At 43.3% G+C, this 21,024-nt stretch overlaps 1 protein-coding gene across 8 annotated transcripts in view; it reads left to right on the top strand.

Annotated features, from left to right (window-relative positions):
* The first annotated feature begins 3,554 nt into the window (after positions 1-3,554).
* The window catches only part of SRGAP3 (SLIT-ROBO Rho GTPase activating protein 3), a 268,677-nt gene continuing 251,207 nt past the window's right edge, over positions 3,555-21,024 (top strand). For 5 of the 8 annotated variants that reach the window (XR_005023182.2, XM_036877782.2, XM_036877783.2 and 2 more), the window contains exon 1: positions 3,556-4,330. Coding sequence is in view for 6 of the 8 variants with exons in the window: in XM_036877782.2 (XP_036733677.2) it covers positions 4,264-4,330 (67 nt within the window). In the remaining 2 variants the exon portion in view is untranslated. The other 3 variants (XM_036877778.2, XM_057507030.1, XM_057507027.1) reach the window with 3 other exon arrangements.

Consider the following 21,024-nt stretch of genomic DNA (forward strand, 5'->3'; position numbering starts at 1 on the left):
GAAGGGCAGAATTATTCACTGAGACAGCCAAAGATGCATTAGTTGGTAGCATTGGAGAATGTCACCAAAGATATCAACTCTTATTAGTCATCTCTGGGGGCTTTCATACTTGACCAGAAAAATTAAATTGCCTTAAACCAAAAACTCTCCTGTTCATTCTTCCTCCAAGTAGTCTTTTTTTTTCCTACCAGGAAAAGAAACCAGTTCCGTGGGTTTTGTTATTCAGCCATAATATAATTTAAGCCTCATCAATGGACATTTCTGACATGTTTTCCTTACATTTTTAACTCTAAATTCGTTTTTTTTTTTTTATGGCAAACTTTTGGTTAACCTCTATATTGATTGGAAAAAAAGTCAGTACTTGACACCGATTGTCCCTCTGATGGTTTCTCTGGGATATAATTATGTACTGGATAAGTCCTTGGGCTCTTCTGCTGTTGGGCCTGGGCTCAATTGCAATTCAGTTAGTACCAAGTTGATTGATCTTGGGCAAATTGCTTCACTGTTCTGTGACTCTTTTCCCATGTGTGAACCAAAGATGATTATAGCGCCTGATCCCTACATTGGAATGTAGGAAGTCAGTGATGAAATCTATACAGAATACTTGGCCCAGTGCCTGTATGGAATGAGGGCTTGATAAATACTAGCTATTAGTATAATTCAGTAACATCTAAAAAATTTAGGACATGAGCCAGAGGGGAAAGGAATATATCCTTCCAGGGGGTGTTCCCATCCTTGGGAGGTGGCACAGATCAGATCATGGTAGAGCCCCTTGCTCTGCCATGTACCACATTTATTTTTGGAGAAATCTGTTTGCTGTTACTACCATGTGATGGTATAGCAGGAATAGCAATTGGTTCTCACACAGCAAGGAAGGGCTGGAGTATCACAGAAGGGCAGCTGAGAGACAGGTGAGCTGTGAGAAAGACTGGAAGGAAAAGAGCAAAGGCCTTGTGCCAGGGGGCCTGCCCAGGGCATACTACCACTTCTTGGGGAAGGAAGATTCTGGATGATGTGGGTTCATTACGTGTAGTGATATGTTTTTTGCAGGGGACATAAATCTTTCCTTCTTTTTCTCTTTCCTTTTTCCTCTTTTCTTACTCCCAACTCAAGGGTCCGTGGAGCCCCCAACTCTGGTTGGGTCCTAAAAAGCAACAGCCTTGGGACCTCTGTACGTGCCAGGAACTTTAAATCATGATCACATCAGGTCCTGTGCAATGAGTAAGATCACTACTATTTAACAGATGAGGAAACTGAGGCTCAGTGAAGGCACAGAAACTACCTAAGGCCCCCACAAGCTGGTAAGTGGCAAAGCCAGAATTTGAATCACCAGCTGTCTTAATGTCAAAGTCCAGCATCTTCTGCTGTTCAGAACACAGCTCTATACCATACTTCACTTTGTTTTCATATGGCTTTTTGTAACATTTCAGTGGCTCAGTGCCCTATACATGGTCTCCCAGAAATATTTTAGAGTTAAAATTTTGGCAATAATGAAAATAGGTGACATATACTAGTTCCTGCCTCAAATGGGCAACAATCAGGTAAGTCACTAAAGCCAGGCAAGGAGATCAATCTGTTATATTCCAAAGTTCATGGTACTAATTCCCCTTTTCCTTGGAGAGTCAAGGCTTGAGGCAGGGATGCTAGTCTCTGAACAAATCTTTCTCAGGTAGCACATATGGCTTTTGCTGTTTCAAACTGGTCCAAAGGGGAACCACAGAGGGCCTAAGCATGCCTGATGGAAGGGCAGGGCAGCAGGGTGATGAGAATGGCTGCAAGCCTGTGGCATCTGTTTTTGAACTCTGTGACCTCCTGTCTCTGGGCACAAAAGCTGTAATAAGCCCGGTGACTCGCCAGCTGGACTTCTTCCTGTGTTTTCTCCAAGCAGATCCTGTACATTCCCACAAGTCTTAGCTCATACTATTTGCACCATAGGAATGCTCTGCCTGCCCACCACCCCCTTACCATGCTCTTTTGGGGAGGAGACCCATTACAACAGATTCTTTTCTAGGAATCCTTAGTGGACTGGCATGGATAACCTATTCATCACTGAACCCAAATCAAACACCTTACTATATACTCAGAAAAAGGCAAATGGAAAAAGACAAATCTGAGCAATTTGTGAGGACACCACACTTGAGGGACAGTACTTGTAATGACAATCTTAATAGTGAAATTCCTGTGGTCAGTGGCCTTACAGTGCTTAATTTCATTTTTACAGAACAAATGTTATTCCTCTAAAATTCATGTAAAATGGGTATATCTCTCTCGTAGAATGCAAGAGCCTTTGAGTATTTGCATGGCCAGAATCTGATGTCAGACAGCCTAGGTTTAAATGCTGGTGACCTTGGATAAGTCACTTCTTTTTTTTTCCTGCTGTGCACGCAGCCCATTTTTTGAAGTCAGCTCCAGACATTGACCTTAGTCCTGGGTAAGTCACTTCTTATATCTGTGCTTCTGTGTCTTCATCTGTAAAAGAGGGATACTTATACTGTGTTGTTAGGTTGTTGGAGGTATATCATGGGTTAATAATAATTGCTGCCATTTACAGGGGCTTACTATGTGCCAGGCACTGTGCTAAGCTTGGCTTTATATTCTTATTTGATACTCCCATGGGCTCCCTCATTCCTGAAGTCCCTTAGCCTGCAATACTTTCTTCCCCATAGCTCTTATCATCTTCTACCATATCGTATCACTTACTTGTTTGGTTTGTTTTTCATCTTTCCTCTCAGGGCCTCTTGCCTTGCACAATTCCAGGAGATACCTTTCACAATGCATTCTGAGTTCTGCTTGGGGCTGCTTTTACTGAGAATATTACCATGATAGGAGGTGACTTCCCAGAGTTGTGTGATGAGGAGACCTAGAGCTCCAGGAGGTCAAGGATTTTTTATTTGGCCTATTTTGATCATTGCTGTATCCGTGCCCCCAGAACCATGCCTGATGTGTAGTAAGCTTTTAATAAATATTTGTTAAAAGAATAAATGATAATACCCTCAAAGAGAGCCCATTTTATTGGTGAGGAAACTGAGGCTCAATGAGTTACTGATTTGTCTAGAGCCGCAGAGACACTGCAGCAGCTGGGTGTTTCCAGCATGCCTGCTGTCAAGGGCTTTGTAAAGCTGCATGTCTGAGATGCCTGGCATTGTCCCCGTCACCCGCAATTGCTCAACAAACATTAATGAGCTTGCCTACATGGGTCAGCCCCTCTCCTCTGCTAGACAATCCCTGCAGAGTAACAAACTGTCACATAGCTGTAGCTTGGAGGAATTGAATTAAATTGCACAGTGCAAAGAAAAGGTGAACCTTTAGGACTTTTGAGAAGAAAAGTCCCTAACTGCTAATGGTTTGCAGGGGCCTCTCAGGCCTTTCCAACTGGATTCTTTTTCCTGCTGCCTTCCCTTTTGTGAGCGTTTCTCTTCCCCTTTTTGCTTACCGTGAGTTCTGCTCTCCCGTAGGCTACAATGTGTCAGTTGTTATAAAATCCGGGAGGTGGAGCTTGGTGACGAGGGTGGTGGGGGAGTGCTCAGCCAGCCTCGCAGGGCGAGCAGTCCAGCCCTGGTTCACCCGATCTTAAGCCTTGCAGCAGGAGGACTTCCATCTCGCCCTCCTGGCTTTGATATTCACTGTATATCAGATCAGAAGCAGCGAAGGGAGGGAGGATGCGAGATGACCGGCCCTTTGGCAACTTGATCATCTCCTTAGTGGAACCTTCGAAGCCAGCCGAGGGTTGACTGCAAGACCAAGGAGGCACCGCGCCCCTCGTGGATGTGTGTGTGTGTGTTGTGTGTGTGTGTGTGTGTGTGTGTGAGAAGGGTGAGCGGGTGTGAGTGAATGAGGGTGTGTGTGTATGTGTGAGTGTGCATCAGGGTTGTGTGTGTGTGTCCGGATGAGTGAGTGAGTGCACGCGTGAGTGTGTGTGTGTGTGTGTGTGTGTGTGTGTGTGTGTGTGTGTCTTTTCTTGGTTATTATTTTTATGGAAGAAAAATCTTGAAAATCTGGGGCAAGGTCCTGTGCTCCTCGGTTGGTGGTTCTTTTGCAAGAGGCGCTGACCAGACCAAGCTACAACAGACATTTTTCAGCAAGTAAAGAGCATTTTCCTCCCAGAGAGATTTTCCTCTTGTTCTACAGCCTAGTAAAAGAGATTAGTCCCTAAACCTGTGAAATCAGCCAGAGCCGTGTGATTACCAGGGTTTCAGAGAGGACTGGGGAAGAAGAGGAGAAATAAATTAAACAGCCTGTCAGTGCCTTTGGCCACATTGGAAGATGTCATCTCAAACTAAGTTCAAGAAAGACAAAGAGATCATTGCCGAATATGAAGCCCAAATAAAAGGTGAGATGCGGGCTGGGGAGTCATGCCTCTCCTCCCCTTTCCTCTTTCTCTTGCTTTTAGCACCCCACCCCCCCGCACCCCACTCCTCCCGGCCATCACGAAATGTTGTTATGCATCGGTAATCTTATTGTGAGGAGGAACAGTGCCGCCACACAAGTCCAGACTGGTTTCAACTGCAGAGAGCGCTGGTGCGGGGAGTCTGGATTATAGAACGGGCAGCAATCACCGCATTGCAGGTGTGTGAGGACGATCCTGCGCCCGCCGGCTTAAGGAGTGTCGCGGGTACTCGATCCTCTTGGCCGTGACATGTCACTCTAAGGCCATTTGGACAGTCACCACCTCCACCCGACTAACCCCCCTGTTAAAAAGCCCCTTTATCTGATGTATATGTTTTTTTTTTTATCATCTACCTTTTTTTTCTTTCTTTTTTTTTGGTTTTTGTTGTTTCTGCGCCCTTCCTTGGGCTGGAATTGACATAAATGTGCACCGGGAAGCAGGATGCCTGGGCTGCACTTCTTTGTCAGTGTCTGTCTCGGCTGGTCTGGGCCATGGATTAACTGTTACGGGGCACATTGATCCAAACGAATGCAGGCATTTAGGCGTAAAGAGGGAGCTCGGTGCAGAAAATGTATACTAGGTGTGTAGCCCCCAGTCACCATCCATGCACTAGTGTTTTGGGTCATCAGCCTTCATTTGAAGCCAACAGCTCTGTGTGCCATTTCGGCTGGTAGGCACTACCTAGCTTCCGTAGTGCCAAGGGAAGCCTGCCAGGAGGGTGAGATGACCTCGAGCTGCTTGTTCCAGTTTTGGTGTCACTGGGGCCACTCCCTAAGTCCTCACGAGCAAGGCAGACTAGGAAGCTGGACACAATTGCATAGACAAAAACGCAAGCAGAATCCTTATTCAGGCCAGACTCGTGCTTCTCCCATCCTCATGAGTTCTAGGATCAGCTTGCCTGGGCCCGTGCCTCTTCGTATCTGTGTTCTTTCTGGTCACGGTTCTCTGTGCTGCGACACAGGGTGTGTTGTGATCTCTCACAGAAACAGTAAAGAACAAACATGTCTTCAGTGGATGCTTTGGTGTCTGCCCTTGGGGTTATGGGCAGACTCTTGAGCAAGTCAGTTATCTGGGGCTCAGGAGACCTGAGGTCGCCGCACCTGCTCCTAGGTGCTCTGCGGCTGAAGACTCAATGGGCCGGGGGGTCTGGTCTCCTCCCCAGAATCTGCGGGAGGCCCGGCATCCACAGCTAACATTCATGCTTCAGATGCTCTGAAAACTTTGTTTTGGGAGGGAAGCAGCCATCAGGGGAGGGCTTACCACCCCACCTCCCCGCCACCGCCCAGTTTTGCCAGTCGGCTTTTAGTTATGGTCAAATCTGGCACACTCATCACCTCTGGGTAAATTCCAGGGCGAAATGGGCAGAAAACCCTTCTCATGCCTGGGCTCCTCTTTGATTTCAGGTCAGTGTAGTTTCAGCCTTGCTGAAAATTCAGAAACAAGCCATTAGTTGGTTAGAGATTTGATTTTACCCACCTGCTCAATACAAAAGCCCAGGTTCCATCTTTGCATATACACTTTTCAGGGGAGTTTATGTTTTGGAAGACTAATTTGGCACATTGTTATTATTTTTCACTGAGGGTCCCATGAAAAATGCCATACTGGAGAAGAGGGTGCTGAGTTTTAGGCTGTTTGGGGTTAATGATCATTGTGTTGGGAGGAAATGTGCTTATCCCATTTTTGAAGGATTGCTTCCACTAGGCACGTGAACTTTGCTGGAGGATCAATTAAGCATGTATTGCTCTGGCTGATTCTTTTACTTTTTACTTTTCACCTTTATTTGGACAATTAGTTAGCCGGTACAAGGCGATGCATTTCAGCAGGAAAATTGTCCAAATGATTTTGTCTTTTCTGAACTCTAAAGGCCCCTACATTCTGGTTAAAGGAATTTAATCTTATTCCTTTAGAGTTGACTCCTAGATGATTTTGGTGAGAATGCTGCTGTGTCTGAAACTGTCTGGAATCTTCTCTTTAAAAATTCCATGTGTTAAATCATCATCATTATTGAATGTGCAGGGCTCTACGTTTCTGTGGTTCTCTCCCAGATGCCACTACCCTTGGCCTATGCACAATGTATGGAAAAGGTTTGTATGGGCTCAGTTTTAGAGATGAGGAAACTGAGGCCTCATACATAGTGTTAAAGGACTTGCTCAAGGTCACAAGGCTTGAAATGTGAAGACAGCCGGCTTTCTTCCAGACCCAGGGTTGCCTGATACATTGTTTGCCTGAAGCTCCCCTTTGAGGGATTGATGTCAGTAGCAGATGGCAGTTTGTGGTGGAGACTGGCTGCCTCTTGATCCAGCTCCATTGTTTACCCTCTTACTTTCATCCCTTGCCTTTGTTGCTTGCCTCTGAAGAATGTCTGACCAATCACCATAAAACATGTCTGATGCCAGTTACCTTTCTCCCTGGGTATCGTTTGGCAGATTTGGTGCAGACACTCTACCTAGTCAGATGTTGTCCTCTCTGAATTTTGTGAGAGGAACTTTTGATTTTTAAAAATGATACTGAGTTTTGTGTTGACTTAGTCTCTTTTATTTCTTTTGAGGAATTTACTGACCTAATGAAAGGGGAAGTTTTAAAACAATCTTTTTCCAGACTCACGCCTTCTCTTGCCTTATCACAAAATCCAAACTCTTTGATTAAATACCTGCAACAAAGTAGTATGCCATATGCTTATACATTCCCAGGGATGGGGAACTCACCACCTCCCAAGTCCACATATTCTTTTTGTAAACAGCTCTGGTTGTTGTAAGTAGGTTTTATATTGGGTTAAATATGTCTCTCATCCACCTATTGGTTCTATAGTATCTTCCCTTCAGGAATTCATAGAATAAGACAGATGCTTCTTCTCATGACTGCTCACTGGATATTTGGAGACTGATCATATCTCCTATGATCATCCTCATTTGCTTATTTAAGGTGGTTCACTGCTGTTCATCATTTTCATTGTCCTGTGAATCCACTGCATCCTGCATTGCAAATCCCAGTGCCATTGGGTGGTTGGCAGATGGGATATGTGAATGAAACTGGCCATTCAAGATGATTTGTGGCAGCTGCCCCACCACCTTGGTGAGGGCAACATAAGAAGGCCCGAGAGCAAATATCCTGCCCAAATGGACAGTCACTACTTGGGTTCAACCAGTTATTACCATGTAGGAATGTAGGCCCAGCCAGATCTTCCAATTTTCAACAGATGCCAAAAATCTGAATGAGAGTTTTATGCTTTTGAAGAGATTTTGCAAATGTACTTCCAAATGATCATATTATCATGTTCTTCAAGAGTGGTATGCTAAGTTCTAAGTGAGATTCTCCAGATGTGGTCAGAGAAAGAAAACAACTTTCACCTCTTTTATGCTGTATGTAATGCTTTTATTAATATAGCCCAAGGTTTGAATTAGCCCTTTTCACTGCCCACCCCCTCATTGTACCATATATACTGTATCTGCTGTATGTCTGCAATCCACTAGGCTAGGAGCCTTGACGGAGAGAAGAAAATGAAATAAATTTAATATGACTTATTCTTGGTAACCCTGTGCTGGCTCCAAATGGACATTGCTTTCTGTCTGAAGTGCTCACAGTGTCCCTTTACAAATCTGTTTAAGAACTTTGCCTGAGAGTGACATCACAGTCTCTAGTCTGTAACTGGTAAACTATACTTTCTTTCCCTTTTTGGCAATCAGGACAATATTTGCCCATCTCCAGCTTTTTGGCACCTATCCTATTTTTCACAATTCCCTCAAAGATCACTGGTATTATTTAGTAATCTTTGCAGACATTCTCAGTATCCTGAGCTCTAATACATCTTGCTGTCAGACATAATGGTCTGTTCTGCATTTATTCAGAGTTCCCATTTCCATTTCAATCTAATAGAAAATTGAAGTAGAAATGCAATGACTGACTTTAGTGTTTAATTGTTTTTATTACACATCCATATTCATTTTAGGCCATCTTCTTAATAGTAAACATCTAGAATTTTGGGGAAGGAAAAGCAGGTATTGAGGAAGATCACAGAGAAGCATTTATTTACTTATTCATTCTATAAACATTGAGTATCTACTTTGTTCCTAGTCTTGTGCTGGGTGTTGTGAGAGATGCAGAATATATGATGTATTCTCAGCTTTCTAAGAGTTTTTGTGGAATATGGTGATAAAATCAGTGAAGAAAATTAAAAAATCAAAACAAAACATTTCCAGCTGAGCACCAGAATGAGTCTAGTCTTAAACAGATTATGCTGCATAGTGACTGGATGAGCTCCTTAGGAGCCCTCACTACCTTCAACAGGCTTCATTGAGGAAAGTAGGCTGGTTGTGGGGATAATGGGGAATCCTGGGGACTGTGGCTGATTAGGGAGGTTACCTAGAGGAGGCTGTTGCTACTCAGCTTGTTTGCCATTGCTGTGCTGGAATATGAGCCCGGAGTGGTCTACTCTTTCAGTGTTTCAAGGGCATCTGAGTTTTAAAATAGTATCTCCTGAATTCTATTTTAGATTTTAAAATTTTAAATAAAAAATTAAAATTGGCTTTTCTTTTTTGTTATTGATTTGTGGGAGTTCTTTATATATTCTGTATACATGTCCCTTATCAGACATATGATTTGCAAATATTTCCTCCCATTCTGTGGGCTTTTTCTCTTTTTCAATGGTATCCTTTGAAATATGAAAGTTTTAAATTTTTATGAAGTTCAGATTATCCATTTTTTTTCTTTTCTCTTGCTTTCAATATCATATCTAAGAATCCTTTGCCAAATCCAAGGCCATGATGAAAATCTCCTGAATTTTAAATGGCAGTTCAAATTTTTAAGAAACACTATGCTGCCTCAACAAACCTGTCAGTATGGCAGTTTTGGCCCATGGCCCACCAATTTTCAATTTCTGGTCTACAAATTTAAGTCTATAAAAGGTCTTAGTGATGGGGCCTAAACCGATTTACTTGTTTCATCTTTAGTTGTTTTCTCTGTAATAGGCTTGTGCTCTTATAAACTTCATTAGACCAATGTCTTGAATCCTCCATACCCTTTCCCATCTCCAAATCTTTCCACATTTGTGTGTTTGTTATGCTTAAAATGTCTCCTTCCCTCAACCCTTACCTTTCTATTTTTTTTTTTTTTGGTCTGGCCAACTCCTGAACATCCTTCAGTGCCTGCTCAGATGATACCTTCTTTCCTGATGCTTTCCTAACTGTCCTAGGCAGAATTAGTGGCTCCTTCACATCTGCCGCCCTATTCTGAGCCTGGTGATCCTTTATTACAAATTTGTGTTTAGCTGTTTGCCCATGAACTCTTGAGGGTAAAAATACTCATGGTTTTTTTTGTTTCCCCCAATGTGCTTGGCAAACAGTAGGTTGGAGGAGTGGCTGAAAAGCTGCTAATTAGAAGTTTTACTCTTATAACATATAGCAGTTATTTTCTTTGACATTTGTTTTCCCTTGCTAGGGCTGCTATAACAAAATACCATTCACTGGCTTAAACAACAGACCTTTATTTCTTACAGTCCTGGAGATTGGAAGTCCAAAATAAAGTTGCTGGCAGATTTGGTTCCTGATGAGAGCTCACTTCCTGGCTTGTAGATGGTTGTCTTCTTACTCTGTGCTCACATGGTCTTTCGTTCCTGTGCAGAGAGAGGAAGAGCTCCCTTTCACCTTTCTATAAGGGCACTGATCCTGTCATGAGGGCCCCACCCTCATGATCTCTAGATCTAAACCTAATTGCTTCCCAAAGGCTCCACCCACTTCCAGATACCATCACAGGAGGGGTAGGGATTCAACAGATGAATTTTGGGGGGGACACAGACATTTAGCCCATACCAACACCTGTACTTTCGGTTCCATTGAAAGCAGGGGTTTTATTGGTAAAAGAAATATTTGTAGTGGTTTGCTGAATTTCCTTGTTTGTCCCTAATAGGGGAGATGTTCATTAGCGGGGATTTGGTGAAGACGGATATGTTGAAAGCCCAGGTGAGGTTCATGAGGTGATGTTTGTCACAGCCACCGTGGAGTGTGACTGATGAGCACTGTACTCTAGGCACCTCCCAGTCTGGGGAAATCCATGGGTCTGGGGGTCTGTATTGGCCACTTCTGGAGTTTTCACCATCAGAGTTTATGTGCTGGGAATGACTTTTCCTATGCAGAAAATGCTGTTATTCATTAATTCAGTGACTGTTAGAAACCTTGTTTCAGGCTATAGAGTTTTATTTAGCAGGAGGAGGTTATGAATTTTCATTTATTTATATAGTATGTCAGTCATATATACAGTATCTCTTTTGTGATCCCAATACTTCAAAGAGATGGTCATTATTATCCCCATTTTATAGGTTAAAAGCCAAAGTTCAGAGAAATCCAATCGCATAGATCACACAACCAACAGTGGCAGAGCTAGGGTTTAAACCGGAGTCCTTTTGACTCTCTGTTTCTGACTGGCCTTTCTTCTGTGTGGGGAGGCAAGATTCCTGCAAGGCTATGTGGCTCTGAAACCCAGAGGTTCCTTCCTTAGGGGGCCAGTCTCAGATGGGTCCTAATCTTTGACTTCCTCTTCTTTCCAACAGTTCCACACTTCTAATCCGACCTCTGCTAGTCCCAACTTGGTGGCACTTAGCTGTGCCAGATCCCTCCACTCCCATCCCAGGGGGTCCTCTTTGGGAAAGTACTCACTGAAAGCACCCTTGTACACTTGACAAGAGGCTGCCACATCTGCCTCCACCAACCTGGAAATATAGAATCAGAAATCTTAGGTGTCTTCTTGTCCAACACTCACACTTGCTTTTTTTTTTCCAGACTTGGAAACTAATGCTCAGAGAAGGTTCTGGCTTGCAGACACTTCTAGGCCATACTTCCATGAGGACAAAAGCTCTGTTGGCTTGATTCATTGCTGTAGCCTTGTGCATGGCATCTAGTTAGTAATCAATAAATGTATGGAGTGGAATTGCCCTGGTGGGAGGGGGGCAAGCCCAGGTGGTGGTGGTTGCCAGGGAGACAGAGCTTAGCAGTATATTGGAAACCAGGATGAGGCAAGGATTTAACAGGGTAAGGATTGGAGAGGTCAGGAGGAGGTGAGGTTAGGCTGGTTCAGAAACTGGAGCCCTTCCTTGTAGTTGCCAGGAAGGGGGCAGGGCTGACTTCTTAAAGATGCTGCTTCAGAACTGCTGGCCTACTATAGGACCTAACAAGCTGTGTCCTGGTGTCAATTTCATTTGCAAATGATTCATTCCTGATGGCTTGTTGGTGTTTATAAAATATCTTGGCTGGCCAGGAGTGGGATTTTGGCTCTATTCTTTTAATTTGTCTAATCATTAGGCTAATTTATGTTTGGAATAGTGTTCCCGGTGGGTGTATTCCACAAAATTGGATATAAAGAGGCATTGGGTGGGAAAAACAGTTCTGTGGTCAAATACATTTTGGAGGTTCTAGCATAAACTCCGTTAAATAGGTCTGGTTCCCCTAGGACTTCTGGGAACCTTGAACGTGTTAAGTATGAATTGCCAAAAAGAGGCCACAGTCTTTCCTCATACTTAATTTGATCTTGTAGACCCTTTCCATGGAACATCTCACAAGACTTTCTGAGGTTACAGTTTGGAAAATGTCAGGCTACACAACTTGTGGACTACACAGATTCTTTATCTTTCTGTCTTTTGTCCAGTTCCCTAATTTTTATACTTTGCTCAGAGGGAAGTTTGAAGAAGGCAAGAGGTAAAAACAATTGTGTATCCAGCTCAGCCAGTGATGTCAATGTGGTGTTTTGAGGTCACTTAGAAAATGTGGGTTTTGACATTTCCAATTACAGAGTGCTCAAGCATTGATTTACATGGTAATTTGGTGACAGCTCGCCCCTGATCAATATGCGTGGTGTGTGCACGTGTGCCATCTGTGTGTGACAGTGAGGGGGTGCACTTGGCTGTGTTCAAGGTGCCTTGAATGGACGTTGGCCTTGCCCCTGGATTCTGCAGTCGATGCCAGGAGATAATAGTGCTGATGACCATACAGAAGCCCACAGCGCACTGCACCTCAGAGTGAACAAAACCTCGACCACAAATCCAGGTGCACAAGAAAAAGGTTTTTCTTCATTTTTCTGTAACTCGACTTCCATTTCACATCTCTCTTCTGCTGGAGGTGGCAGAAATAAATCTGTGTTAATTTGGGGTTTCTTTCTTGCTTCCTCTAGTGTGTCCCAAGACCCAAGGGAACGGAGGCAGCGCCAAGGGATGTCTGTTGTGGTTTATCATCAACCTAATTTGGCAACAACTGAGATAATTCTTCTTCCTATTGGGTCTTCAGTGGTCTCTATGCCAGGGACCCTTCTTTACTCCAAACCTCAAAGTTCCTTCAAGTGTCCCCCTCTTTAGCTCCTTCTGTGCAATTTGCAGGCACCCGGGGTCGTCAAGGGGCTCACATACCATGCTCTGCTGGTCCTGAGGGACTCTGAACGCTCGTCTCAGGCCTGTCTTGCCACACCCAGCTCCTTTTTCCCCTCCAGTGCCTCTTTGGGGCTCTGTCTGGGAAAGTGGCCCAGCTCCCCTCTGTCCCCAGATTCTGCAAAGCTTTATGGGGGCTCCCTCATCACTTTCTTCCCCTGTGCAGGTTGTTTTCTTATAGTTCCATAATAATCTACATACACCTTACTTTACTGACTCCTGGAAATCTTTATCCCTGTGTTGGGGCAGGAAGGGGGAAGTGCGTAATAGGGCAGTATTCTGGCTCTTTGTCTTCAGACATTCTTTCAAAGCTATTGTCTATAACCCATATTCTTTATTCTCCCAGGAGGGCTAGGCTTTTGGAAGTCAAAAGCCAAGAATTGACTCTGTCTCTGTATAGTCCCTCAGGCAGTGAGCATAGAATGCCCTCTCTGCCTCAATCAGGTCCAATAGGTCTAAGAAGTATGGAAGAAAAACCTTCACTATCTCAAAATGTTAATGCAGTGAATTTCCTTGCTTCTCCCTAATGGCTCGGATCACCACTACCTCTTGCTAGGATCGTGGCACCATTCTCCTAACTCAGGGTTTTTCAACCTACACAGTTCTGACATTTGGGTGGATCATTTTTTGGGGGTGGGGGGTCTGTCCTGCACAATGCAGGGTATTGAGCAGCATCCCTGGCCTCTACCCTCTAGATGTCAGTAGCACCCCCTTAGCCCCACTAAGTTGTGACAACCAAAAATGTCCTTAGATATTGTCAAATGGCCCCTGGGGGGCAAAACAGGCCCCAGTTGAAAGCTGCTTTCTTCTTATCCTCATAGTCCTAGCAGCCAGCAGCCATCCTCACAGTTTAAATCAGTCATGTCATTCCTGCTTCCAAACCTTCCAGAAGCATCTCACGGCACACAAATAGGACCCAAACCCAGAGCTGGGCTTACAGTGCTGTGCTCTGCTAGCTTCCACCACCTCCTCTCTCCTCTGGTTCCTTGAATTCTCTAAGCTTGTACCTGCTTTGGGCCTTTGTACTTAGCTTTTCCTTTGTTCTGGCATCCTCTTGGCACATGGCTGGCTCCTTCTTGGTAGTCACCTCTTGGTTTACATGTCATGACCACCCAGTCTTCAGTAGCCATGGAATAACTATTGGATTAGCTGATTTGAATTCTCAGCAGGGTACTTAAGGCTGTATGATATTTTCCCTTCTTTGTTTATTTATTCTCTTTACCAGGATTAAAAGTCAATAAGAGAAGACTTCTGTTTCTCTTGTTTATTTGTGTTTTGTTAGCACCTATAGCAACATTTGGTATATAATAGGTGATCATAAATAATGTGTGTTGAATGACAGAGTGAATGTAGGACTTTGCACACAAGCACACACAGGTTTTTTGCCTCAGGGAATTATGCTGGGATTGTACTAGGAATTGCAGTGTAGAGGCACATAACGAAGCAGATTCAGGCTTTCCCCAAACCCTGACTGAAAGATACTTCAGGAAATTGAAGAATCCAAAAAGGGATGATTGTACCTACACAGAGCCATCCAGCCAAAGGTGTAGAGGGAAGTGACGTAGAGAGACCAGGTAAGCACTTACAGGGATACTGCAGGGAGCCCAGTATTTTCTGTTAATTGAGTTCTTAGTATGTGTCTTATGTGGGGACTCAAAAATGGGCAAAATACTGTCCATTTTGTCCCTGTTCCTGTCTTTCATGGACTCATCATATTCTTGGAAAATAGTTACAAAAATAGATTATAGTACAGTATGGTAAATATTAGGACAGTGCTGGAACCACACATTGTGGAAACTTGGAATTTAAGTGACAGCTTTGCCAGAGAGACCTGGAGAAGTTCTTACAGAAGAAAGGACTTTTGAGTAGGTTTTGAAGGATGGTAGAAGCTCTGCAGGTGGTGAGAGGCAGTTCATGAAGAGAGACCAGATGTACAAAGGCACGGGGGTCATGAAAGGGCCTGGGTACTGGAAATGGTGAGAAGTTTGATATAGCTGAAATCCAGAGTAGGTGGACTGGATTGGGGTGGGAAATGAGACTAGAAATGAGAGGAGCTTGAAGTTCCTTTCTAATAATTGAATCCTATGAGTCTGTGACCTTAGAGATTGTAGGTGAGATTTTTTTTTTATAACTTTTTTTCCTGATTTTGGTTATAATACATGGTCATTATTTTAAAAGCTTTCAAAATATAGAAAAATATATTCCAAGCAGAGCTGGTCAGTATATTACTTTTAACTTTATGGTGTCTTCATTTTATTTATTTATTTATTTATTTATTATTTTTTATTTTGGTATCATTAATCTACAATTACATGAGGAACATTAATTATGTTTACTAGGCTCCCCCCTTCATCAAGTCCCCCCCACAAACCCCATTACAGTCACTGTCCATTAGCATTGGTGTCTTTATTTTGATCAGTGGCCTCTCCAGAAAGTATGTTTTGGATCTCCCAAAGACACATCATTTTGGGGAAACTGAGGCAGAACAGCTGTCACCCTGGTAACTGATTACTCTTTGACCTCTTATCCTGGCCATTTGGACCCCTGACCTTTGCCTGGCTGTGGTCTTTTGAGTTTATTTTTCCCTTGACCCTCAGCTAATCTACGGCTTAGTCTTGGCCTGTTCTTCCTGCTTCAAGCCCCACCCTGAGTATCTCTGTCTTGCTGGATCTCATACTTGGCATAGTATCACCATTGAAATTCTGGGCCAAAAATGGTGGAGGCTCTACTGCTCTCTGCCAGAAACACAGAATTGTTATGCCGTTGGGAATAGTGGGAAAGAAATGTTGACAATGAGGTGGGCCAGTTCACTTTGATTTAGTTTAACAAATATTTATTGAGTTCCTATTATGTTCCCTGCCCTTATAGACTTCATAATTCTGTGAAGAAGACACATTTTAACTTGTAATTACAAAGACATTGAGTGTTATGAAAGGGTGGTACAGAGTTTTTGGGGGAACCTATAGCAAATGGATATAAATGGTTGAAATCGCTGTAGGTGATTTGTGATATTGTTCTGTAAAGCTGAATCATATTGGCCATGCTTATCTCACTACCATTATTTCCTGAGCTATTTAGGATCTAGACAGAACTGTCTTTCCATTAAGAGAAGGGTTAGAAGCCATCAAAATATTTAAGGGGTCAGGAAGATTAGTACTTCTAAGAGAAACACACAACTCCTGGTGTAAAAGATAAAAATGGTTACAGAAGAGGAATTTTATAATGGTTACACTCAAGATGGTAAATACAATTGTGGGATAAATGCTTTTAAGATTAAGTTAAAGCCAGGGATCAACTGAAGAGGACTGAAATCCATCCTAGTTAGAGAGTTATGCCAAAGTCACAGAAAGTCAGTGAGGCAAGAATATGGACTCTGGAAGGAGGTGGCTCTGAGGTGGGGAGATCATGCTCTGGATGGAATCGAGCAAACCTGGGTTTGAGTCCTGGCTTACTTATGGCTTATCAGCTGCATGACCTTGTATAAGTCTTTCTTATCCAAGACAAATGACAAAAGTAGGAATAATACCTAACCAGTTTTTTTATTTGAAAAATGGGGATAATAACACCTCACTCATGTGTATGTACATTGGTTGAAATAACACACATCAAAACTACCAGCACACTGCTTGGCACACAGGAGCATTTGTTGAATAATGAGAATGTTAGTTAAACCAATAAAAGAGTCACTAGCACCCAGAGTCCTGGACAGTGAACCTGAGCCTACAGGTAAAACCCTTAGTAAGTACACCTGTTTGGAAAGGAGAGGAAAACAGGACAGTACTAAAAACCCATTAGTGGAGGTGGAGCTACCAGCATGGGCAGCTGGGAAAGGAAGGGCACAGTAAGTCCCGGACAGTTGCGATGCTATCTTTGCTTATTGCAGTGTATTTCCCAGTGTGGTATCTGGGCCACCTGCATCAGAATGACAGGGGAAGAATTTGTCACAAATTCAGATTTTGGGGTCTAACCCCAGACCTATTGAATCAGGATCTTGTGGGGATGGGGAGGGGGAGACTGGGGACCTGCATTTTACAAATGCCCCAGGTTTCATGAACTTGAAATATTTGGGCCTGGACTGCAGTAAACTCACCAACTTGACTGTCTCTGTGTATCTTCTTTTAGAGGCAAAAGAACACTTAGTAATCATGTGGACTACTGATGAATGAGAAAAAAGTCCTGAATCCCCCGTGTGTGTGTGTATGTATTTATTACAATCCTTTTAAAATTTTTTAATAAAAATATGTATGTCGTCATGTATTGGGGTGTGTTTAAAAAGAATCTGATAGTTCTCGATTGATAATGGTGTTTATACTCTTGGGGACTGACTACACATGGGATGGAGGTCAGGGCGTGGGGGCAGGATGTTAATGACAAGGTACAGTAGAAAGGAGACTTTTTTCCCTTTTCCTTTATTTTCTTCAGTTTTGATGACTTCTAAAATAATGAGTATGATTACTTTTTTAATTAAAAAACTCACAAAGTTGACAATAAGTAAGGAATTTATTAGACGGAGTTGCCTGCTTTGAAAGATGCTAGAGCATCAGCTGAACTATAAAGACAGACAGGCAGACAAACTGCAAGAGATATTTAAGTAATGCGTAACTTCTCGTGGTCTTCATTATATATTGTAAGAAGATTGCTGAAATGAAATGTACTACTTTACCGGATTATTCCCTCATGTAGCCATGTAGTGTGGGAGGTGTTTTCACCCTCTCTCTCAACATTCTAGGAGATGGCTATAGGGGTGGAATAGTCAAGCCCAACCATTTAATTTATTGGGTTTAAATCAGGAGCCATTGTGGTGCTGTGTACAGAATCTGCGATTTATAGTCATAAGACATGGTTTTCCATCTCTGATCTGTCTTTGAGTAGAGCACATCTCCATTCTGCATCCTTGCTTCCTCAGTTGTGAAATGAGGGCATTTTCTACCTTAAAGGCTAGTTGCTGTGAGGACCAAATGAGGAAGTGGTGTGTGAGAAAATAAACTCTAGTGTGTTGCAGAAATGTTAATTATTTCTATCTGTGCCTAGCTCCTCCCCTGGACATGCTGCTTTACTGTGGGGTTGTTTATGTGTCTGTCTCCCTGTGAGCTCATTGAGTGCAGGGGCCTTGTTTTATTCATTCCTGAATTCTTGTGCCTAGAGCCTGTCACACAGGAGGCATTCAAAGCAGATTCTGGAATAGCTATCAAGGATAAAAAATACATGCACAGTTAGGTTTAGGCTTATGAAAGTACTAAGATGCTCTTCCAGAAAACACTGTCTCCCACGTCTATATTTAAAGGAATTAAAAAAAAAATTCACCAAGTCCCCAACAGAAATGATATTGCCAGGAGAAAGTAAAGGACTTAATTAAGGAAAATCTAATTGCCCAGTTTTCTAAAGAGACAGAGCCACACCTCTCCATCCTCATTACTGTCGAATGCAGTACGGCTGGTTCCAAGGAGGGTAAGATGAATAAAAAGAAATTGTGAAAAGGCAAATCCTGATACTCCTGGGGAAAAGTCTCCCAAGAAACAGGAATGCCCCCCGGATCACCAGTTTCCTTCATTGTTTGTCAGAGTCCTGCAGTAAGCCTGCTCTGGGTCCCTCATACAAAGGCCCTTTTTGGCTTCTACCCCAGACCTTGGCCAGTAAACCACAAAGTCCCTTATTTCCCCTGGAAGTGGGAAAACTTCCAGTTGCTTGACACAACTGGAAGGATTATCTGAGGCTCAATTTGGGGCCTCCAGTACCTCTAAGACCCAAGTAATTATCATCTGAATGGGTGGTGGGGGAGGACTGGAGCCAAGTCTGGAAACAGAGCCCTGGATCAGGGTTGCAGTTAGGAAAGAGGTGCCCAGTCTCAGCTTTAGTCCACTAGACCCTTTTCCTTTACCATCATGAATCTGCACTTTCTTCTCCCCTCTCCTGCACTACTTCTCTAGGCACAGGTCAGCCGGAGAGCACCAGTAGATGGGTTCATAAGTGTCCAAACAAGTGCCGATTGTTGTCTGGACCATTGTTGGCCTAGGTGAAGTCTCTAAGTGACCTGCCAAAAGGTTCTGCCCTATTTGGATGAGGAAGGGAGCATGCCCATCCAGTTTGAGAATGACAGGAAACCAAGCGAGGCAGACTTAGTAATCAGGCACATGGTTGTTGGTGTCAAACTGCCTGAGGTTTGCAGCCTAGCTCTGTTATTTTCTAGCTGTGTGACTTTGGGCAAGGCTTTTCATCTCTGTGAGCCTCAGTTTCCTCATCTGTAAAGTGCAGATTATAATCCCACATTGAAGAGTTATCTAGGGGTTTAAATGAGATAATGCATGTAAAGCCCTCTGCAAACTGCCTGGCACATAGTAAGGACACAACTATTAGAGTCATACTGCAGGCTCTGGAGTCCAGTAAATTTTGGCTTAGATTCCATTTCTGCTATTTATTGTATACAAATTGTTTAATCTCTCTGCAGATCAGCTCTCTGTATCTCTGTAAAATAGGAACAATAATACCTACCTCAAGCATTCCTGTAAAGCATTCAGGCCAGAACAGACACATAGTAGATAGCTCCATAAACAGTGGTTATCCTTAAGAGAAACAGCATATCCTGTAGCAAACAGACTCAGGAAGCAGAAAGACCTTAACAACATGGGATTAGATACTGATTCTAAAATGTGAAGCTTAATAATATCTTAAAGAGAAGCCTACCAATTCTCCAAGAGAAGTTAAATATTTTTGGATACTGAGCCCTGAGAGGAATTTCTCGTGTGAATAGATAGCAATGTGAATAGGGGTGAGGACAAGTTGGGATTTGGTTAGGATGCCAGACCTCAGACCCTGGCCCCATCCTGTCCCTTGTCCATGTTTCTGTTGGCCCCTTCTCAAGAGGTTACAGAGGAAAATAGAAGATAGAAGTCACTGACTGGGCAGTGAATACCTATCCTGAAGCTGCCACTGACCAGGAAGACCATTCAGAGACCTTTACATGGAGAATTCTTTTGGCCTAGCAGGGTTGGGCAACCAGGCCTCACACAAGGTCATACTTAAATCTTGGCTCTGTTGCTCTGGGGTGTCCAAAATTGGTCTGGAGCACAAATCTCTGACCCCCTCCCTGTAGGGACCATCCTAGATGATTGCCCTAACTTCTGTCTGAGATACTACCATTCCTAACCAGGCACAAGGCAGAAGAGAGTCAGAAGTCTGGACTTGACTTTTGTCCTTCTTTGAAGTAAAGCTTCTGGGAATTTCAGTTCATGAAGGACATCCTAAAGCCTGGCCAGTCCACACTATCACTTTTCCTTCAGGTGGGTGGATTTCCATGCCTTTAATCGTGACCCTGACTTGGGAGGAGTGAACAGAACTGGCCTTTAGCTTGCTAAAGGTCAACATCCCCCTTCCCTCCCCATCTTTGTTGACCTTTCTTCAACTGAGATCACCTGAGGGTTTGGCTATCTTCCTTTGTGGAAGAAATCAGTGGGGAATCAGTCCTGTCATGACTGCAGCCTCGGCACTGTTCCATAGGGTGCCTGCTGAGCTAGTTTAGCCCCCAAGGATTTAAGGATGCATCTGACGTCCCTTTCCTTCTCCAGATACTTAAAGCAGCTCAAGACTAGATTGAAAAATTCGACTTCTTTTTTATCAGACCAACACCAGTCACCAAGAAAGAGGAGGTCTTCAGGCCAGTGAAGCGTTTTGTTGAGATGCACAACAGAATTGGGTAACTTCATATAAAAATCTGTATTTTTGGCTCTTTGAAAACAAACTGGATGAACTGACTGCCTTGGACCCCCATTCTCACCTGGTAGCAAATCAGCCGGAGCTGTGTAGCAGTTGCTATTTTGCATGAGGCATTCACCCTTGAGTCCCTCCTGCTGCCTGGGCCCAGAGTTCCTATCTCCCCACATGCCCTTATCTCGCACCCACTGTTGCATTCAGTCACTTACCTAAGTTTCCTGATTTCTATAGGCATTTGGGTTTGCCACTTCTGGATAAGGCCAAGAAACTATATTCTATCTTCTGTCTCAAATTATGCTCATCAGATAGGATTGTACAATGAGAACTGAATGATAGCAGAACAAATGATTCAATGTCTGTGATAAAAACATACTTCCAACTTGCCACCATCTTTTCAAATTTTACAATAGTGATTTCCTGTTATGATTTTAAGTAAATCCTTCACGTCTCAAGGATGAATTTGAAGTTGGAGTCAAAGGTAAGACATTCTCTCCCATGGAGAGAATGCTGTGTTGCTCGGACCCTC

This window comes from Manis pentadactyla, chromosome 1 (assembly GCF_030020395.1).
Source record: "Manis pentadactyla isolate mManPen7 chromosome 1, mManPen7.hap1, whole genome shotgun sequence".
Taxonomy (NCBI): domain Eukaryota; kingdom Metazoa; phylum Chordata; class Mammalia; order Pholidota; family Manidae; genus Manis; species Manis pentadactyla.